The sequence below is a fragment of the Balaenoptera ricei genome, chromosome 5 (assembly GCF_028023285.1).
Source record: "Balaenoptera ricei isolate mBalRic1 chromosome 5, mBalRic1.hap2, whole genome shotgun sequence".
NCBI classification, from domain to species: Eukaryota; Metazoa; Chordata; class Mammalia; order Artiodactyla; family Balaenopteridae; genus Balaenoptera; species Balaenoptera ricei.
In genome coordinates this window covers 36,980,048-37,003,362 of record NC_082643.1, presented here as the reverse complement: position 1 = coordinate 37,003,362, position 23,315 = coordinate 36,980,048, and the positions used below count along the sequence as shown (strand labels likewise).

The window sequence follows — 23,315 nt, the reverse complement described above, 5'->3', positions numbered from 1 at the left end:
GGGCAGAAGAGTCCGGGTTACTGAAGGCGCCGCCGGGCTGCACCACGTGCGCCCATCTCTCTGCGGTGGCACAGCGACCCGGGCGGGGGAGGCGCGCCAAGCATCTGTGTTCGAGCATTTGTCACACAGACAACGGTCCGTGCTCGCGTCCGGGCCTCGGTGAGAGGTTATTCTCCTCTTCGTCTGCAATCTGCTCGTCTGGCTGGTGCGCCTATCACACGCGCACGCGCTTGCCCGGGCGCTAACGAGCGGCGGAAGGGAAAGGGAGCGGGCCGCGACCCCGAGGTGGGGGAGGAAGACGCAGCCTGTGCAGGGTGAGGTCTAGGCTGGGTGGCGCGGGTGCGTGGAGGGGCCGCGACCCCGGAACCAGGCAGGCCCGAGCGCGAAACTAGGCGCGGCCGAGATGGAGCCCCTAGTGCGGCTCTCGACGCCCCCTGGCGGCCAGGGAGGTGAGGCAGCGGGTTCTCGAAACAATGCGTCCGGCCGCGCGCGGGCTCCAAGCGCTCCTGGGCCCCCAGCCTCTCTCGGGTGCACGGCTGCGCACCGCCTCGAAGCAGCCCGACCGGCTTCGGGCTCCTTGTGCCCCGGGCTCCTTGACCCCCGAGGGAGTCTGAGAAGCGGAGGGGACCCAGGGGAAGGCGTTGGGGCTGGGGGCGGTGGAGGCGGGAAGGCCCTCATCCCAGCCCCGGGCCCAAGTCCTAGCATCTCTCAGAGCTCAGGCTCTGATTAGCTGCTTGGTTCGGTGTGCTTCCGTTTTATTTGAGGTTTATTTTCAAAGTAGTTTGTACTGGGGAGCGGGGCTTTTAGGCATCTCAGTGCTTTAGTTAGACACGAAAAGACCCAGGACCCATTCGGCGGAAGAGCGGCCTTTTGCTGCCGCCCCCGGCCCTTCTCCTGCAGAGCACCAGCGTCAAAGGAGACAAGACGCAAGCTGGGGTTTTAAGGACCTAGATTATTGGGTCAGAATCAAAAGATACCCTCCTTCCAGGTGGCGATTTTCCTGGTGGGTTCACGGCCAGGATGGGGTAAGAGAAAACACTAAGTGGGCTTTCGCCATCCCACGTTAACCCCCTCCTCTAAGCAGTGGGACCACAAAGCTAGCTGGGCGACTTGGGCCTGGGGGGCCGCCAAGGCCAAAGCATCTTCCGGAAGGAAGGAAATAGAGACGCTGCGGACGGAGCCCACTGATGGCTCTAAGTGACCGGGAAGTGATAACAATGCGCCCACCTTCCATATGAAAGAACCTTGGAGCCTCGCTCTCCGGGGATTCTCTCTTTGGAGCTGCACCGCCAACCTGCGGGGAGGGGTGGGGGGGTTGGCTGAGAGGGAGGAGACGATCAGCTACAAGGGGAAACTCGGGGCGATTAGAAGAAAGGAGCCCCCCCACATACACACACACCTTCCTCCTGCTTACACCCTAGTGCCGGTTTACAGCTGTGAACTTACAGTTTGGAGTCCTCCAGGGCACGAGATCCCCAGCTCCGCGAGCGCACAGGCCCTCTGCCTGTTCGCCTCCGTACACCCGGTGCCCGCCGGCATATGTAGCATGAAGAAGCCGTCTCTGCCCAGGCTTCGTGGATGTCTAAGCAGGGCTTCTTCCTCTGCCCCCACCCCTTCCCAGCCTGCCCACCTGGGGCACTTTCTACCAGTCCCTTGTGCCGGGCACCAGCCTTTCCAAACCGTGCCCTGAGGGCACACACCCCTCAGCGCCCGCCGCCAGGGCCAGAGTGGGTTAGGGCGCGTGGTGCCTTCGAGCCTTGAGTCAACCCATTCCTTTAGGCAGGGAGGGCAGGTCTCTTCTCCCAAACCGGGAAATGGTGGGCAGTCGTGTGTGATTCTGACGAAACTCTGTAGAGGCGCTTCCACAATGGCCAAATTTTCTAGACTTACCCCAGCAAAATAACACCCCCAAGGTTTTATTGATATTTCCTTTTTCATGTAAAAGTTTTGCTCATACGACTCTACTTATGTAAATTCTGATATTTGGAAGGGCAGGCGGGAGCCACCGTACGGGCTGGGCCAGGCTGGGAACCGTGGCTGGGGGTCCGAGAGGAGAGCAACCAGGCCGAGACGGCCTCGGGCGGTCAGGTCCCGGGCGCGGGCCAGGGGCACAAAGGGCCGGCCTGCTGCTGGCTCGCGACTGCCCGGAACGCAGTTCCGCCCCGCAGCCCCGGGGCCCGAGCAGAAACTTCGTGCTGGGGTCAAGCAAACCCACGCCCGGGCCTCGCGGGGTCGGAGCGCGTTCCCTCAGGGACCTGGCGACGAGGCCGCTGGTCACGTCCCCCTGTCTCCCGCAGCCCGTGCTCCGCACGCTCACTGTTGGGGCGCAGCTGCCAGGCTGGTCTATTTGTTTGTTTGTTTGTTGTTTACAGCAGTCCTAGAGCGCGCGCTTGGCAGCATCCTCGGGGGCGGGGGGAACGGGGGTCGGTGGGGCGCAGCCAGAATTTCCTTCCAGGGAGCGCGTGAGGGGCATTCTCAACGGAAAACCAGACCCAGAGAGTAGTGACCAACCCTCCTCGGATTACTCTCCACTGGCTCCTCCCTCGCTCCCCCCCACCTCCAGATTTGCATAAAAAAGGCCAAGAAAACGCTGGCCGGGCCCCAGCAGTGGCTCACTCTGCTCCCCCGGGTCGGAGCCCCCTGGAGCTGCGCGCGGACTTACTGCGCGGAGCCGAACGCAGAGCCCCTCGCCGCCGCAGTCCGCGCGCCCGGCGTCCCGGCGTTCCCACCGCCCGCTTCCCAGGCCCCGAGCCGCGCCGAGCGCAACGAGCGGGCCGGGAAGAGCTCCGGCCCCTGCCGCCTCGCGCTTCCCCGCCTTGGCTCCCTCCGCCCCACCGGGGGTCGCGCGCCCACGATGCCGCAGGGTCCCGGCTCGCTGCTGCTGCTCGTCCTCGCCTCGCACTGCTGCTTGGGCTCCGCGCGCGGGCTCTTCTTCGGCCAGCCCGACTTCTCCTACAAGCGCAGCAACTGCAAGCCCATCCCGGCCAACCTGCAGCTGTGCCACGGCATAGAGTACCAGAACATGCGGCTGCCCAACCTGCTGGGCCACGAGACCATGAAGGAGGTGCTGGAGCAGGCGGGCGCCTGGATCCCGCTGGTCATGAAGCAGTGCCACCCGGACACCAAGAAGTTCCTGTGCTCGCTCTTCGCCCCCGTCTGCCTCGATGACCTGGACGAAACCATCCAGCCGTGCCACTCGCTCTGCGTGCAGGTGAAGGACCGCTGCGCTCCGGTCATGTCCGCCTTCGGCTTCCCCTGGCCCGACATGCTTGAGTGCGACCGTTTCCCCCAGGACAACGACCTCTGCATCCCCCTTGCTAGCAGCGACCACCTCCTGCCGGCCACCGAGGAAGGTAAGCCCTCCTCCTTATTACACACCCCCCCACCAGCTCCGCTAAGACTTTCCGGGGGTGTTCTCGCGGCCCCCGCCCCCCATCCCGATGCTTCCCCGCCGGGGGTGCCAGTCCCGGGCAGGGCAGACGCTCTCCTTGCCCTGGTGTGTCATCGTGACAAATCCGAGATACCCCCCCCCCCCAAACACACACCGAAGTCTCTCATTCCCTTCCCGAGTTATACCAGTTGCTCTTTCTAAGCGACAGTTTAGAAGGGGGGTGGGGGGAGAAAACGTAGAACTGAAAGAGATCTTTCCCGTGTAGATATATGTACAATTCTTTTTGAAGATGCTAGTACGGGGGCCGCAACTGAGAGTGTTGGAAGTGGTCCTGCTAGGAGGAGTTGGCGGTGAGCACCCTGGCCAGAGCACGCTGGCCTCAGCCTCACGCAGCACGTTCTTACCACTGGGCAGGAGGATTCTAGGCACAGGGACATTCCCTACAGGCACGATCGCCAAAATGTGCAAACAGATAGTCTTTTAAGGCACTCTCTGTTCTTTGCCGATTTAGGCTTTGAAAATAAAAAGCAGGACTGGCTCATGCGTGTTGAAAACTGAGCATTGGTTGTAACTGCTCAGAGGTCCAAGAAAGAGGGCACAAAGGGAATCTCCAGGAATCATTTTTCTATCACTAATCAGCTTTTATCTTAGGAGTGGTTTTAATTAACTGGAGAAAATCGTGCAAAAGAGAGTTTCCCAAGTTTTTTAGAAAATAGAGGGGGAGTTCCTGTGCAGAAACCATCAAAGCAATGAAAACCTCATGGGCTCTTGATAGTCTTCCTGAAAGGAAAACATATACAATGTGTCTGAGCTGATTTAGGTCCCCCCGGGATGGAAAGGGGGCTTCCTAATCCCTTTCAGGGCTCCACCAGCATCTCCCTTTCCATCTCTAATTGTTTTCCTACAGCCATCATTAGTTAAAGAAAATGCAAAGTTGCTTAGCAATCTTTCCTGGCAGGCACCGTGAGTTTGCAATCATCTTATTGGTTAGATTTATAATTTATTGCAAATGTTTGGCATATTTCAAACATTTGTCCAACATATACCACAGACCAACCAACACAGGTTAGTAACATTTTATATACACTCCTAGAGCTCCTAATTGGAAAAGTTTCATTTTGTTTGAGACAGGGGAGTTAAGGGCAATTTTATGTGTGTTGCTTTTGTTTTTATTTTTCACAGTCCCACAAACATTATATACTACATTTCTCCAAAAAGTCATTTCCCCCTTCAAAATAAAAGTTTACGTGTTTCAAAATCTGCTCTGCGCTTTTTCTTATTTGATAAATAACTTCTAAAATGAGTCATATAGTTCTTTTTTCCCTGCGAAAAAGCAATTTCATATTAATGAAATTTCACCTAAATTTCAAAGACAGCATTAGTACATTTATAAGTGGGAGAAAATGAATGTTTTCTTTTTTCCCTTTTCCCAAGGAATCAGACTCTTTTAGAAGAGCCTTCAGCAGGCTCTCTCATGATTGTGCTAGTGCACCTTCCTGAGTTTGGTCAGATTTCAACTGGCTTCAGGAGAAGCTTTGGGTTTTTGTTTGTTTGGGTTTTGTTGTTGCTGTTGTTTTGTCTGTTTGTTTTTGAGAGTTTGAAACAGGCAAAGAGAGGCAAGAAGAATCTGCACCAGGGATGAAGATAACAGTGAAATAAATGCTGCTTAACTCAAGCACAAACTTGGCAGAAAGCACGAGGTGATACAGAACCATTTAGAGCAGGCTATAGTCATTAGCAAGGTGTGCTACCAAGGGGGAAGAACCCAGACGTGAGCCTTACAATGCTAGCCACCCCGCCCTGTCCAGACCTGAAAATATCTTGAAATGACTCCCCCAAGAGACAAGTCAGCTGAAGAGCCCAGCAGAGGCCAGGCTGCACCAGTGACCTGCAGCTGAGAAAGACGATCTTCTGGCCGTAGTTTGTGGTTGCTAGTTTTCCAAAATTCCTTAAGGGTCCTTTGGTGCTTTCTCCTCAGAGAGGCTTTGGGACTAACTTTTTCAGAGACCGAGTTTGTCCCGGGAGTGGGAGGAAGAGTGAAAAGCTGCAGCCTGTCTCAGTTACCTGCGGCTGCACCTGCACACTCCACCAGGGCGCCCTTTGCTTGGGGAGTCATCATACATGAAACACAGCACGTGGGTATTTTTGCCTGTCCGAAAGATGGGAGGCATGGGAGACTGTCTTAGGAATGAGTGGTTCTTCTTTTATAAATGAGGCAGAAGCTGGGGTCTTCCAGGACAATTGCTACTTTTGCCTGAATAAGCCCCTGAGTTGTTTACAAATGCCACCTGCTGTTTCATTTTAAGCAGACTTACTAACTTTTCATGTTTCTAGCTCCAAAGGTATGTGAAGCCTGCAAAAATAAAAACGAAGATGACAATGACATAATGGAAACTCTTTGTAAAAATGATTTTGGTAAGTAATACACCACCAACAACAAAAGTTTTATTGCCCAGTACAACTGAAAGGTACAATTCATTAAGATGTTACTAGATAAAGTTTGGGTGACATATCATCACAGCTCATCTTTCCTTGAGCTAATCATCTGTGTTATCCTAGTTTCCTCCCTATGTAACTATCTTGTATCGAGTTGTATCTTTTTAGGTGAGAGTCATTGCTCTGTTAAGCAATAATCAAATAATGAGAATTGTTCACATTATGAATTTCCGATGGCACATTTTTCATTTCACAATGGCTTTTTCTTGCCAACAAGCATAATCTTGGACCATGTTCTCTTTTAGTCACTTAACATGTGTCCCAGGGATGGGAACATGTAAATATTAGCCTCAGCAAAACAGATTCAAGGCATGAAGTTGGCCAAAAATTGAAATTTACTCCAGTGCCAAACAGAAATATTTTTACGTTATTCATAACCCATGATGCTCTGCTTCCCATGTTCCACCATCAGTGAGTATATCCAAGGTACTGGTTAATAATATGTCAGGGAGAGTTTCCTTAAATTTAAAAAGAACAAACAATAAAGCTAGGAGTTTACTTTGGCAAGATACATGCAAGGTGCCATGATGACAAGGTTCTGGAGCACAGTAAATAATGTGCGAGGTATGTTACCCAAGTTCCACGGCGTGTGGGTCACTCACTCCCCTTAAGAAAGAACTATAAGAGGAAGGAGGGTTGGAGACTGTCCACCCAGAGCTCCAGCAGCACCTCATCTGTGTCCTCAGGCCTCCAAGGGGAGCAGAGGAGCCAGCTAGACACAGGATCAGTGCTGTGTTGGGGGAGGAGTTGGGGATGGCCAGGAACTTTGCCCAGATACCTGAGACATTCGTGTTTTCCTCCCATTCCAAGAGCAGGCACTTTTGGGTGTGTTTGAGGGGTTGGTATTTAAAAGTATTTATTCAGGCAGAAGGTTGAATTTACTGGTAAACAGATGTGGTCCCTGTTCTAGCAAACAATAACAGACTGTAACAGATCTGTATGAACACTTCTACATACTCAATTAAGTCCTGGAGACAGAGAAATCACTCCAGCGCCCACTGTGGAGGACTGCCCTCCCACCCTCTCCTTACAATTTACCAGCCCAGAAATCTCAGACCTGGCCAGGTCCCTGAAACTGGAAACAACCCAATCACTGCCCCTTACAACCCCAGGTGTCTTGCAGGAAGGGTCCTGGGCTTAACCTTAGCAGGTCCCGGGACAGCCGTAGCTATAGGAGAAGCTTCAAACAGCTGAGGAAGGGGAAAGGAAGGAGGTAACTCTGAGTCCTAGCCAGTCCTTCCCCTCAGTGAGAGCCACAGATGGATGATAGGGTTTCAAATGTCTATATTCTAATACATACAGCTCTCAGAGTAGGAGAGGGCCAGGCATGTTGGCAGCAGCAACCCTAAAGCTCCAGAGCCTTGCCCAAAACACGGTTCTTAGCTTCCATGCTACAGGATTTGATTAAGGACAAAATTTTTAAATATAATTTTAATAAAGTTTATATAAAAATGTATATAAAATATCATTTTCTTCTGGCAAGTTATGGCCTTTGCACCAGATTTAGTATAGATCTCTCTCCTGACTTCCATGAAGAAGTTTAGTGGGGCTCCAAAAAAGTTGAAATTAGAGCACATGCGCACACACACACATTACCTGCTTGCTTTGTGGCTTACCTTACAGAAGACCTCCTTCCTAAGGATGCTGCATCAAGACCTGGGCCAAAGAAATGTTTGTGTCTGTGTGTGTGTGTGTGTGTGTTCAACGTTCTCTCTCCTTAGAGGAGAGAGCCTTTCAAAACAACATGGAAGTCATTACACTTAAGGTATCACACATGCAGATACCTCACAAGCTTTGTTTTCTATTTCTCCACATTCAATTTGTCCCAAAGGGGATAATGAACCTAAATTGTAGGGGGTGCGTGTTATACTGGTTTATAAGCGGTTCTCCACATCGCCTCTGTACTCTGGGGGAGTAATGAAAGGGTAGAAGGAACCAGGGTAGAAATCGGAATCATCCATGAAAGCATGACACTCTCTCCACTGCACTTGGAGTACAGGGAAGATGGAGAAGACTTCCTTATTACAGTGGGGAAAGTACTGGTGAAGAAAGAATAGCCCAGAACTGCCTGCCTCTGAATGCAGTCTATTGTTGGAGCAGACAGTATCAACACCCCTGCCTCCTACCATGTGTGGCATCCCCGTTCACATCTTCCAGGGCAGGAAAAGTTATCTGAGGACTTTGATTCCCTATATTTGGTCCCAGCTGAAAACCCAGGGAGGAAATGTCTGAAGTTCTCCCATGGTAAGCTCTTGCAAAGTTGGTTATTTCATAGCTAGAGAAAGATGAGTAATAAGTCTCCCCCCTTGTTAAAAGTGATGGTTCTTCTGATATTTGGAGCTCAAGAATGTCTAATTTGACCAGGAGAAATCTCACACATGCTCTGTCTGTGCTATGGATGAGACTCCCAGGTAACATTACAATCACTTCTCCCACCATATACCTTCCCCACTCCCAGCCCTTAGGCAGAGGCCATAGGAACATGTGACATTGCCATGTGGCTTATCTCATGATAAACCCTGAGAGCTCAGTACTACAGCCCAGATGCATATCAGACAAATAATGGTTGGCCAAGTCCCAGTATCCTTGATTTACCTAGTTGAGCCTCAGTCATTTCTTGGTTGACTAGAAAAGCCATGCTTAGTCAAATTCCCCTTCTGAGAGAGAAAGGAAGAAAGAGGAAGAAATTTCCAGAACAGTGATATACACAAAAAAACCTCTTCCTCTATTACTAATTTAAACAATGCATTAAACTCCATCAGAGTCAGGAAGTCACACCTGCATGTCATCTATATGGAACAATTGTTAATGTCACCAAGGGTCTGACGACACATTACAGTGGGCGTATTAATGCACCAACCAGGACAAGAAATTCGATACTATGCCTAAGAGATCACAGTGGTGTTACAGGAGGAGGTTTGGGGACCAGAGTTCTGAGAATTAGACTTTGCCAGGGCACAGCCTAACTGGGTGACCTCATGTTAAGTCACTAAACTTCTCTGGATTTCAGATTCTTTGTGTACCAAGAAGAGATTTTAACTGGATGATCCCTTCCAGCCTTAAAATTCTATCCTTTCCCTGCCTTCATGGAGTCTTGAAATTTAATTCCAGCATGTATGTTTGTAGGGTTGTCTTTCCCAAAGCATACTGTTCATGACTATAAAATGTGTCTTTTATCGTAAACCACTTACTTTTGGTCTTAGCATTCTAATGAGTCTACATATCCATCTTGGACACAGTACATATATGATCTGTAAACGCCTTGGCCTCGGACAGGCAAATGATAGCATATGAGGATGAGGTCTTCAGAAAAACACTTTTACAGCTAAACATGTTGTGCTCTTAAAAAGAGTCTTGGCTATTTTTTCTCTGAGTTACTTTACCAAATCAAATGCAGCTGTAAGATCAATTCTCCTTCCCTGTAGTTTGTTCTTTAGAAAACAATGATTTTGTGATATAATTTCCTTACAGGTTTGTCCAAAAACCTCTCCGACGTAATAAATTGAGTTTAACGTTTACGGCCACAGAAGGATCGTGTTTCACCTAAGAGTCAGGCATTTCTTTTCATGCTGAAGTTTCCAATAGGGGAAGTCATTTGTCAAGGAGAGCACACACCACAGGCAGCCTACGTACAAGCACAAGAACACAAGGGCAAGGAAGAAAAGTCAATTGAGTCCCCGCAAAGAAAGTTTTTAAAGGATGGCTGGTTTGAAACAAAGTGCCTGACAAACCCTTTGAGGCTTTAGAAATGGAGCCACCTGCTGCCCTCAGCTCCCAACCCCCTACCCGCAGCCCCTGACTGTCCCATCAGCCCTGGGAAGCTCTTCTTCCCTCTCCCAAGCCGAGTCACAAATATGCAGTGGGATGTGTTCCCTCCTTATCACTCTGTCCTCTCTTGTCTTCGTAGCACTGAAAATAAAAGTGAAGGAGATCACCTACATCAACAGAGATACCAAAATCATCCTGGAGACCAAGAGCAAGACCATTTACAAGCTGAACGGTGTGTCCGAGAGGGACCTGAAGAAGTCGGTGCTGTGGCTCAAAGACAGCCTGCAGTGCACGTGCGAGGAGATGAATGACATCAATGCGCCCTACCTGGTCATGGGGCAGAAACTGGGCGGAGAGCTGGTCATCACCTCTGTGAAGCGGTGGCAGAAGGGGCAGAGAGAGTTCAAGCGCATCTCCCGCAGCATCCGCAAGCTGCAGTGCTAGTCCCGGGGCCACCACCCGGGCTCTGCTGACCCTTCCCACTTCTGCTGTGGGACCTCAGCACTCATTTCCCAAGCACAGTCCCTGCAGCTCCAGCCCCAGCCTGGAGCGGCTTCCCCTGTCTTTTGCACGTTTGCACCCCTGGCATTTTCTGAGTTATAAGGCCCCAGGAGGCCTCAGGAACAAATAGTTGTTTTCACATAAAGGAAAAACCCACCCAAATCTTGTAGAAATCTTCCAACTAATAAAATCACGAAGATTTTTATGAAGTTTTAAAATAGCTCACTGAAAAGCTAGTTTTGAATACGTGCAACTGTGACTTGGGTTTGATTTTTTTTGGTTGTTTGGTTTGGGTCAACCGATTTTCACTTTCTGCTGAGGTTGCCATAACGTGCAAATAGCTTTACTTTTCTCTGTGGCCCAAACTTTCACTTTTCTGTGTGGGTCCAAAACCCAGTTGAGATAAAGCTGGCTGTTATCTCAACTTCTCTCTCAGCTCCAGCCTGACACTCAGCACCTAAGTCTTACAACAATTCACCTGTCATTTTACATCCCTGTTGGGAACTTACAACTCTAGCATGTATTGCATTTTGCATTTCCAGGTAGAGTACTCCCATTTATAAAAACCACATTAACCACCGTAGCATGAGTTCTTCAAATAAAGGGCAAGACAGACTGATGTTATGATTGACCCGAGTACTTTAAGCTTTGTTTAAAACATTTTTTTACTTAATTTTGCAAATTAAACCATTGTAGCTTACCTGTAATATACATAGTAGTTGACCTGAAAAAGTTGTAAAAATACTGCTTTAACCAACACTGTAAATATTTCAGATAAACATTATATTCTTGTATATAAACTTTACCTCCTGCTTTACCAACTCCTGGTCTTGTGTCTTGTCTTCTTCTTGGGAGGAACTGGGAAGGGAGCTGAACAAGAGCTGTCACCTCCTTTGTCCTGAGGCCCAGCCTTCCCGCAGTTTGAAGTGCCCGTTTCCTCTGTGACTCAGAAAGTGCCTTTCCCCATACCACCCATCACCCGCTCCTGCCTCCCATCTCACTCAGCTTTTACCACTGCGGACCCTGCCGGGAGGCAGGGATGGGCAGGCTTTTGTCTGGTCTCAGCAGTCCCGCAGCAGCTCGTCGGGACACTAGTCTTAGCCTACGGTTCACAAGCTTGACAGTTGTGCTTTTCATTTCTGCAGATTTTTATGATGAAAAAGAATCACCATTGCAAAAATGTTCATTCTTTCCCCACTTCAACTCTAATGCTCAGCTAAACAGAACCATGATTTGAAGAGTAGCCATTGGAAGGCAGAGGGTAGGGAGGGGATGGTGAAAAAACAGCATGAAGGTGAGAAGGGCATCCATCCACAAAGCGTCCATCCAAACGCTTCGTTGTTCTATTTTAGGAGCCTCCAGAGAAATTCTATTAAACACATGAGGAAACAGGCTCAGAGGGGTTAGGCGGCGTGGACCCACTGCCACAAGGTAGAGTCAGAGCTAAAACTCAGGCCTTTCAGATGACAAATTCTATCTTCTATTTAATCCAGGATGGATTATAGGAACAGGGTGGCACTCATCTATTCAACAAATACTCATTGGGCATCTGCTGCATGCCTGGCCCTGTTCTAAGTGCTGTGGACATGTACATCAGTCCTTGTTCTCATGGCGTTTACATGAGAGGGTGAAAGAAAATAACCACAATTACAATTATATATTTACAACTGATAAGTTACATGAAGTATAAGGACAGGTAATACATGAGAGCAACAGAGTGTCCTCAGCAAATCCGAAATTTTTAGTGGTGTTCGTGTGAAGACTTTATCTGATAGCATTTTGTTGATTTAGTTTAAAAGTTTCCTGAACATACAGCCCTGATCTCTCTACAGCGCTTCAAGCTCTTCTAGCTCCAAAAGTCAATAGAGCCCTTTGCCTACCTGAGCTGCACAATTCCTTTCATCTTTCTCTGGATTACCACCTGACTCTGCTTCTCACCGATTCCACAAACTCATGGCACGACCCTCTTCCTAAAAGGCACGCATGGACTGGAAGAGGGACACTCATGATCAAGGCCATTACTCATTGTAAACATTTGAAACAGGAAGCTAGGAACCCTGGAAAAGGCGAGAGAGAGAGAGAGAGAGAGAGAGAGAGAAGATAAAAGACAAAAGAAAGTAGACCAAGGATTTAGGAATTAGAAAGTGAAAATAGGTACAACACATCCAAAAGTAGTGGAAAGAAACAATTTGGAAGAAACTGACCTGTCTGAATGCCCCCTCTCCAATCAAAGCAAAAGCCACCTGCCTGTGTTAAGGGATGCAAACTCTCCAGCTCTGGAGAGCTTGTTAATGCCAGACACAGCCTCCTTTGGTCATGTTGTAAAGAAGTGGCAGAGGCATCACTCCCGTGCCTGCATCCTGCCTTATGGGCCTCTCTATGGACCTTCCAATCCCCACACAAATCTTGTTCCCATCTTTGGCAAGCCTATAAGTCAATGAGACATGTTTGGACAGAGCAGGTAGGTTTTTGGTTTATTTTTCATTCGGTTTTATTGTTTTCTTTTGCACGATGATTCTAATATATATGTGGCTCATTTTTGAAATAATCATGACTGTATTCTTAATTAGCTTTTCAACTATTAGATTTCTTTCATAGGCAGGTAAAAACATAAATGTTCACCCATTATTGGAAAAAGAAAGCAAGCAATCAGAAGACATTGGATTTCTGAGTTTCCTAAGATGATTCATGACCTGTTAATAAACTGCTAAAATGCCCCAAATAGGAGATCAGGAAAGTTTAGAGATATAAAAACTACACATCTACTACACATGTAACTCCTCTTCCCTTTCCTAAATAACCTGAGAAATGAGTTGTGTACAAGAACACATTTATAAGACTTTTGGGGCAACATTTCCTAAGTGTTCAAAAGCTCTGTCTATGTGCACTGAAATTCACAGAGTTAAAAAAGATCCATTTTATCTAACAGCACCCTCCAGTCTTCATTCCCTATTCTATCATCAAATGATAATTTGATTTTTTACCTTTCAAATCTTGTTTACTACCAGGTTTTCAATGTTCTTGATGGCGGGAGGGGTCACCTTGGAAAGCAAGTCCAGGCATATGTATCCTGCATGCAGTCACTGCCTCTGGATTATGAAACAATGTAATTTTTGCCCATGAAACTTGTTGCACAAATACACATTAATTCATTAACTCAGCAAAGATTTTCTGAACACCAACTATCACCATTGATGTATTCACTCAATAATAGGTAGTGAGTGCTTACCCACATGCCAGGCGCTGTTCTAGGTGGTGGATGCACAGTGATCCTGCCCTCCTTCAGCTTCTATTCTAGAGTTAGAAATTGTGTTAGGCACTGAAGATAGACGGATCCTTCCCAAAAGGAACTCTCAATCCAGTAAGGGAGAGAGGCATGCAAACAAATAATTCCAACATGCTGGGTTAAGAGGTAGGTATGCACATGCCCAGGGATGGCATAAAGGAGAGAGTGCATTAACTCAGGTAGAAAATAGAATGTTTGGTTCAGGTCGAACTCAGGTAAAGGTGCTTGCAAGGAGAGAACTTTCACTGAGTTGTACCAGAATATTTTCTAATAGGACAGAGCCCTAGAAATTAAGTATTTATCATCAGTTTTACATATTGACCAATCAACATTGTGCAATTATCGTGCTGAAGGTATTTTTCTAGACACTACAAATAAACCTGGCATAAGGCTCATTGCCTTTATAATCAATAAAATCCCCACATCCTCAAATTACAAACAAATGAATTCACATTTAGCTCAGAAACAAAGAGCAAGTGAGCATAATAAAATATTTCTTAAAGCTGTCCATGATTGTCCAGAGAATAATGCAGATAGGTGCTAAAAAAAAAAAAAATCTATTGATAAAAATAGCAGTTAATACAGATAGCGTTAGAAGAGAAAACCAAAGAATTTAACTGTCCCAAGATGTCCCAGTAGAGAGTAATAATAATCATTAATTTAACAACCCAGACATTCTGCTATACCATGAAATGTGCAAAGCACGAGAACTTACTGTCATTAATTGGCTCCCCAGTAGCAATACCTGAAAACCTATGCACTTCCTCATGCATGCATGTGCTTTCTTGTACACCCACACACAAATGTAGCTCTGGCAGGAAATCTAAAACTGTATAATCTAAGGGATGTCAGAACAAACCACTTAGCAGACTAGAAACTGCAGTTCAAGTGGAAAGCACCTTGGTGTAGCTTTCGAAATTCAGAGAGACCTAGGCAAGTCAATAGTTTCTGCAAGCCTGAGACTACTCATCAATAAATAATTAAGAATTATTACTCTATAAGTTATGCTTAAGCTCAATACATTCTCATCTCTTGTTCATCGTCTGTTTTAAGGTGGAATTCTCAGAGCTTGTTTCTGTGTAAGGAGGCACCCAGAACAGGAAGGAGCACCAGTCTGCAACCAGCCCTAGTCCTACACCGACACACTCCACTGCCCCACCAGCAACCCCACGCTCTTCAAATTCTTGAGCACATTGGGTTGCTCTAGGTGGTATGGCCGATCACGGCCTGCTTGGAAGCAGCTTAGGCAAATAAGAGGGAAAAAATGGAGCCATAAGTACTATCTACTCCTCCCTTCTTCCCAAAAGATTTTTCCACCCCCAAAGAAGATTCGGGTGCCTCCATGTTGCCCTCTAACAGCATCAGGCTTCCAATCTGCAGCAGAGTGCTGAGAGTCGATTCAATTATTCAGCAATCTTACATTGAACACCTACTATGTGCCAGGTGCTGTCCTAGGTGCTGAGGTACCAACAATGACCAACATACATGGCTACTCTCAAGAAGAACACAGGCTAATGTGTCATATACACATGTGACATACAATATTAACTGAGACCCAAAATTCTCCAGACTTTGCTGAACACAGTCTTCCTGGGCTCCATTTGTTCTTATGGGTACAGATAAGTTCACGTTAAAATAATACTAAAAATCAAAATCTCTAGGCCCAGAAAGTGTCACTAGAGAATTTTGCCAAACATTTAAAGAATAATGGACACCAGTTTTACATAATCTCTTCCAGAAAATAGAAGAGGAGGGAATGCTTCCCAACTCATTTTATGAGGCTAGTATTGTCTTAATACCAAAACCAAATAAAGGACAAAAAAAGAAAACTATAGACCAATATCTTTAATTAATTTAGACACAAAAATCCTCTACAAAATATTAGCAAATCAAATCCAGCAATGTGTAAAAAGAGTAATATACTACAAACACACTGGATTTATTCAAGGTATGCAAGGCTGTTTCAATATTCAAAAATCAATGTAATCAACAAGTTAAAGAAAAAAATCATACAATCGTGTCAACTGATGCAGAAAAAAAGCATTTGACAAAATTCAATACCTATTCATGATAAAATCTCTTGGCAAACTAGGAATGGATAGGAGCTAGCATACAAGATTGACATACAAAATCAATTGTATTTATATATACTAACAACAAACAAGTAGAAATCAAAACAAAATCACAATACCCTTTACAATTGCTTCAAAGAAACTAAAATATTTAGGTATAAACGTAACAAAGCATGTACGGCTTCTGTACACTGAAAATTACAAAATACTGATGAAAGACATCAAAAAAGACCTAAATAATTGGAGAGACATACCATGTTCATAAATTGAAAGACTCAACATGGTGAAGATGTCAGCTCTCTTCAAACTGATCTAAGGGTTTAATGCAATTTCTATCAAAATCTTGGCAAGCTTCTTTGTAAATATGGACAACGTTATTCTAAAATTTGTATTGAAAGGGAAAGACCTTAGAATAGCCAGAATAATTATGAAAAAGAATAAAGCAAGAAAAATCATTCTTCCTAATATTAAGGCTTACTATAGAGCTTCAGTAATCAACACAGTATGGTACTGTGGGATAGACACATAGATCGATGGAATGGAATACAGAACCCAGAAATGAACCCAGCTCATTTTTTACAAAGATGTAAAAGCAACTCGATGGAGTAGGGATGGTCTTTTCAACAAATGGTGCCGGAGCAACTGAATATCCTATAGGCAAAACAAAAAAATCTAAACCTTACATGGTATACAAAAACTAACACAAAATGGATCATGAACTTAAATGTAAAATGTAAAACTATAAAAGTTTTTGAAAAAACAGAAGATAAATTTATTATTTCAAGACCTAGAACCTGCCAAAGAGTTCTTAAATTTGATACCAAAAGCACAATCCATAAAAGGAAAAACTGATAAATGGAACCTCTTCAAAATGTAAAACTTTTGCTATTCAAGAAAACCCCATTAAATGTATATCAAATCATCACATTGTACACTTTCAATATTGTACAATTTTGTTTGTCAATCATACCTCAACATAGGGGTGGTGGGAGACCCTGTTAGAAAATGAAAAGGTAAATTACAGATTAAATACTTGCAAACCACGTATTTGACAAAAGACCTGTATCTAGAATATATAAAGAACTCTCAGAAGTCAAAAGTAAAAAAATCAAACAATGCATTTAGAAAATGGGTAAAGACATTAACAGACATTCAGTGGAAGAGGATATACACTTGGCCTTGATGGTATCTGCCACGGGCTTGGGAGGAGGGAGTGGTAGCCACGCCCCAGATGCTTGCCACCCAGGCCCTAGGGGGCAAAGGAGACTTGCAGTGCTTAATTCTATGGTGGGCAACACATTGTGTTTAGCGTGCCAGTAAAGCAGGGTTTCTAAAAACAGGACAATTGGGGGAAAAGCATTTGATTTTGGTTTTTGATTTTTTTATAAAGCATCAACATAGTCATCATAGAAGAAAACCAAACCATTGTATGCTTACTTATACCTTTTAAAATGAGTTAGTGGGTTTTTTTGTTTTGGGGGTTTTTTTTGTTTGTTTTCAGAATGAAAATATGGGGGTGATGTGGGAAGGTCATAACAATATTTTTAGTGTTTTGGACTTCTAACAATCTGAACATTGACTTACGGCTGATATAGAAAGGGGAGAGGTTCTGAGTGTAGCATGGTCCCTTCATGCTTCCTGGCCTAGTTCCTTTAAATTCTTGTCCTTCAGAGGATTAGAATGTGCACACTGGCCTGTGATGAGAGACTAGAAGATAAAATTTAAACTAAAACCAACCCAAACCAGTAAAGTTACCCCCTGCTCAGCAGATCCAGACCAACAACCTGAATCCTGAATGACTGTTTATGGTATGAGGAGTTATCTAGGCAAAGGAGAAAGTGGGTGGGGACACAGTGGATGGACAATTCAACAATAATAGAAGCTTCAAAACCCACTTTCAGCAAGGGAGTGAACAAATAGCTGGAAGATCAAAAGCAAACAGAAGACTCCAACACACTATAAGCCAACCAGACAAACAAACGTCTATAGAACTTTCCATCAAACAACCGCAGAATATACATTTTTCTCAAATTGTTCTGTAAGTGACCCCTGTATATTGGCCCTCACATTGTTTACTTTTTCACAAGAAGTTGGCACCATCAACCCAAAGCCAAACTCAAACTCTTACATATCCAATTGCTTTAAAATATATCCAAAGTAAACATATTTTTAGCATTTAGAGCCTGCCTGCTTTGTATACCCTGCAAAACTGCACCCAATATCTGCAAGCCATAGAGAAGACAAACCCTGTAGGCGTAAAGGACCCGGAACCACTGCTGCCCCTCAGAGCACTCTGACTCAGAAACCCCCCTACCTTGCTGCTGAGTGACATCACCTTGACACATAAGCTCCCTCTCCATTTCCCTCTTCTCTGGGAGTTCACTTACCCTCTTCTCCCTTTGGATGGTGGTCCCTGTCTCTGGAAGATCTTCTGCTGTGAGGCTCTTCCCCTCTCATGCAACCCTGTCCAAATACTGCCCAATAAGCTCACTGTGCACCACAACCATCTCATGCTCCAGTCTTTCCTTGATCAGCCCCAAAATCCTCAAACTCAACACACAAGTGAATGCACACGGGACATTCTCCAGGATGGACCATATGTTAGGCCATATAAGAAGCCTCAATATATTTAAAAGTGCCAAAACCATGTCAAGAATGTTCTCCAATCACAAAAGAATGAAATTAGAAATAAATAACAGAAGGAAATTTGGGAAATTCACAAATATGTGAAAATTAAACACCACATTTCTAAATGTGTTTGAAATTTAGTTGAATGAAAATGAAAACTCAATATACCAAAACATGTAAGATGCAGTTAAAGCAACACTGAGAGAGAAATAGATGTAAAAGCCTATATTAAAAAAGAAGAAAGATTTCAAACCAACAACCTAATCTTCCACCTTAAAAAACAAAAAGAGCAAACTAAGCCCAAAGTGAGCAGAAGAAAGTAAGTTACACAGATTAGAGAAAAAATTGATAAAATTGAGAATAGAAAAACAATAGAAAAAAAATGAAAATAAAGTTGATTGTTTAAAGAACTCTACAAAACTGACAAAGTTTTAGCTAGACTGACCAAAATAAAAAGACATAAGACCCACATTACTAAAATCAGGAATGAAAGAGGGACATTACCGCCAACCTCACAGAAGTTATGAGGGAATACTATGAACAATTTTAACCCAATAAATTAGATAATGTTAACACACATTAAAGAAGAACTAACATCAGTCATTCACAAATTCATCCCAAAAAATAGAAAAGGAAGGAACACTTCTCAACTCATACTATGAGGCCAATATTACCCTGATACCACAATGAAACAAAGAAATCCCAAGAAAATAGACTTCCAGCCAATATTCCTTATGAATATAGATGCAAAAAGCCTCAACAATCTAGCAACATATTGAAAGGATTATGCACCATGACCAAGTGGGGCTCATCCCAGGAATGCTAGCTTGGTTTAACGTACAAAGATCAATCAATGTAATACACTATATTAATATAATGAAGGACAAAAACCACATGATCATATCAATAGATGCAGAAAAACACTTGACAAAATTCAGCACCCTTCTGGATAAAAACACTTAACTAGGAATAAAAGGGAACTTCTTCAACCTGATAAAGCCATCTACATAGCCACAATTAACATCATACTTAATAGTGAAAAAAATAAATGCTTTCTCTTTAGGATCGGGGGAAAAAAGAGTAATATCCACCCTAAGCACTCTTACTCAACATATTACTGAAAATTCTAGCCAGCATGATAAGGAAAAAAGGAAAAAAAAAAGAAGAAGAGAGGAAGGAGGACAGAAAGAAGGAAGGTGAAAGGTGGAAGGGAGGGAAGGGAAAAAAAGAGTGAAAGAGCACAAAAATCTAGATCAGAAAGGAAGAAGTAAAACAACTACCTCTATTAGCAGATAACAAGACCCTGTATACAGAAAATCCTAAGAAATCCACTAAAAAACTATCAGAACTAACAAGTGAGTGCAACAAGGCTATAAAATACAAGATCGACATCCAAAAATCTATTGTAATTCTATACTCTAGCATTGAACAATCCAAAAATGAAATTAAGACAACAATTCCATTTACCATAGAATTAAAAAAGAAGAAAATATTTAGGAATAAATTTAACAAATGAAGTGCAAGATTTCTATAGTGAATATGATAAAACATCATTGAAACAAATGAAAGAACTAAATACATGAAAAGACATCCATGTTCATGAATTGGAAGACTTAATATTGCTAATATGGCAATACTCCCCCAAATTGGTCTACAGATTCAATACAATCCTTACCAATATTCCAGTTACTTTTTTGCAGAAATTGACAAGCTGATTCTAAAATTCTCATGAAAATGCAAGAGACCAAAAATAGCTAAGGCAATCTTGGAAAAAAAGAAGAAAGTTTGAGGCCTCACACTTCCCAATTTAAAAACCTAATACAAAACTACAGTAAGCAAGACAGTGTGGTACTGGCATAAGGACAGAAGAATAGAACTGTAGGTCAAAAGAATAGAACTGAGAGTCCAGAAATAAACCATTATATTTATGATCAATTTATTTTTGACAAGGGTGCCAAGACAATGATTCAATGGGGAAAGAATAGTCTCCAACAAATGGTACCCGGAACACTGCACATCTGCATGCAAAAAAATAATGTTGGACCACTGCCTCACACTATGCACAAAAATTAACTTTAAATGAATCAAAGACTTAAATATAAGAACTAAAATTATGAAACTCTTAGAAGAAAACACAGGAGTAAACTTTTACAATCTGAGATTAGGCAATGATTTCTTAGATATGATACCAAAAACATGGTACAAAAGAAAAAATGGTAAATTTTAAAACTTTTGTACTTCACAGCATACCATCAAAATAATTAAAAGGCAACTCACAGAATGGGAGAAAATATTTGTAAACCATATGTCTACTAAAGGACTGATATCCAGAATATATAAAGAACTCTTAAAACTCAACAATAAAAAGACTAATGACCCAATTTTAAAATGGGCAAAGAAAGATATTTCTCCAAAGAAGATATACAAATGGCCAATGATCACATGAAAATATATTTGACATTATTAGTCATTAGGGAAATACAAATCAAAATCACAGTGAGATACCACTTCACACCCACCAGAATGGCTAGAAACAAAAAGTCAGTGGATGTAGAGAAATCAGAACCCTCATGCTTTGCTGGTGGGATTGTAAAATGGTACTGCTAACTTGAAAAGCAGTTTGCCGGTTTCTTAAAATCTTAAACATAGAGTTACCATATGACAGAGCAATTGTACTACTAGATGTTATAATCAAGAGAATTGAGAACATATATCCACAAAAACACTTGTATCTGAATTTTTATAGCAGCATCAGTCATAAGAGCCAAAAAGTGGAAACAACCCAAAAGTCCATCAGTTGCTGAGTGGATAGCAAAATGTGGTATAACTGTATAATGGAATATTATTTGGCCATGAAAAGAAATGAAGTACTGTTACATGTTACAACCTGAAACATTATGCTAAATGAAAACATTATACACAAAAGGCCACATATTGTATGATTTCATTTATATGAAACGTCCAGAACAGGCTAAGCTGTATGGACAGAAAGTAGATTAGTGGCTGCTAGTGGGTGAAAGAAGGGGGAAATGGTCAGTGACATCTAATGAATATGGGTTTTCTTTTGGGGGTGATGAAAATATACTGAAATTATATAGTGGTGATAGTGGCACTGCTGAATCATATACTTTAAAAGGGTGAATTGTATAGTATGTGAATTATATCTCAAGTCTATTATTAAAAAAAAATGTCAGGTATCCCAAGGCTTAAAGTGACACAGTGTGTATGTTATAAGTGACAACTGAAGCTTGTTTGATTCTGAAACTCATTGTCTTAACTATCAACTATAGTCCTGGGCTGCCTTCTTTTTTCACATTACAGACTTTCAAGGCAATGCCATTCATTCTATAGAGTGAATTTGGCCAACACCAGATCTCTATCTCTATCCCTTATTTTTCTCCTGAGTGGACTTGTCTCTCACTGTGGACTACTCTGCCTGCGTGGCCTAGAGAGGCCTCAAAATCAACATGTGTTAAATTAACTAAAGTCTGTATGAAGGGCAGACACTCAATCCATAAGACCTTAAATAAAGTGCCTAAAATATATCCTCAATTTATGCATCTGTAAAATTAGAACAAGCATTTCTTAATCCATTTCACAGAATTGCTACTATAAATACGCAAAGATACAAATGACTATAAATAATTAATTATCTGAAATTCCTACCTCAATGTATAACATATCAATGCAATCAGTGACTGTTGATTTTTATTATTGTTATCATTATCATTTTATTCAATGTATGTCTTATCATGATCTGCCTTCAACATCTTTTTCCAGTTATTTCAACCTATGTATTCAGATGTCAATAAAATGATACTGAACATACTTGAAAAAAAAAAAATCAACATGTGTTAAACCAAATTTAACTTCACCTTCCGCAACCTTATCTTCCTTTTATGAATAGCTCTCACTGGGAGTTATTCCTAGTTGGCTGCTGTCCTTTCCATTCCTCAGGCTATTTGGAAAGCAAAGATAATTAACTTCCCCCAAGTCCAGTAAATGATCAAGTTTTTCAGGCTCATGTTACCAGCTCTGACCATTCTCTTTGCTGACTCTTCACCCAGACGACATATTCCCAAGAGATTTTTCATCCTTATTTCACGTTAATAATGCCTTAGGATATGAACACAATAGCAACTAAGGGGAAATGATAAAGACCCTGTCTCCAAAAACTTCTAGGGAGCCAGCAGTGGAAGTAGGACCTGGACTCAAGTCTTGCTGTGCACTGGGATCACACATGTTTGTCTCCACATGAAACTTCCTTTGAGTTGTTCTCTTAAAGTCATCCCCAAGACTACGGTCATTCTGGTGGATATCTTCAGGAAAATCTTAAACTGGTAAAGTCGAACTATTCCCTAAGTTATACACTAACTATTGTATCTAGGATAGCTTCTAAAATTTTCCTTCTTTTGAGACCTAGCAAAATATGTTTGCTATAAAAATTAAACATACATAAGTAATTTTATGCCAAGATACTAAAATTTAAAAATAGCCATAATTAGACAACATGCCCAGCCCCAAAGTTTTGTTTATAACCATTTAGTTACTTGGAATAATTGAAATCCTTCATCCTCCCCCGCAAAAAAAGGTGAAATCAACAACAACCAACCAAAGACACTAATATTCCATTTCTCTCATACTCTAAAATAATATAAATATGTGTTTTATTTCCATCCATGCACTATTCCAACTATTATATGGTGTGCTAGGATTACTGCATTTATGGAATAAATTAGAAAAGCAACTATATCATCAACACTCATGTGCCACATATTTTCAGCAGTTATGTGGCTAAACACCAAAACTTACGTTCCTTTGACACAAGGATAAAATAACAAGAAGAATGGAACAGACTCAAGCCTTAACCAGGCATGGCTTCCTTCTCCCAATCCCATGTCAGCATCTCTAAGTGATGGCAAAAGTATGTCCCTGCCCTGGTGAACAATGCCACATCATAAAGCAAGTAGTATACGCACATTCTGAACTGGATGGATTTATGTTCAGGGCACAGTTTAGGCCTCTTATTTTAAGTCCGTATCGATGTACAGAATTCTCGATGGTCCTGTAATGGGTAGATGGCGAAAGTCTGTGGCCACAGTGACAGCAGCTCCGTCCCCTTCCTGAAGGAAGTTCTGCAGGCGATGGGCTAAGGGAAAACATCCATCCTATA

The 23,315-nt window shown here is 43.3% G+C and overlaps 1 protein-coding gene across 1 annotated transcript; it reads left to right on the top strand.

Annotated features, from left to right (window-relative positions):
• The first annotated feature begins 2,592 nt into the window (after positions 1-2,592).
• On the top strand, positions 2,593-10,892 carry SFRP2 (secreted frizzled related protein 2). The gene is made up of 3 exons (XM_059923953.1): positions 2,593-3,353; positions 5,726-5,806; positions 9,795-10,892. Exons 1-3 carry the CDS (start codon positions 2,855-2,857, stop codon positions 10,097-10,099), a joined length of 885 nt encoding a protein of 294 aa, XP_059779936.1. The 5' UTR covers positions 2,593-2,854; the 3' UTR covers positions 10,100-10,892.
• The last annotated feature ends 12,423 nt before the right edge of the window (positions 10,893-23,315 follow it).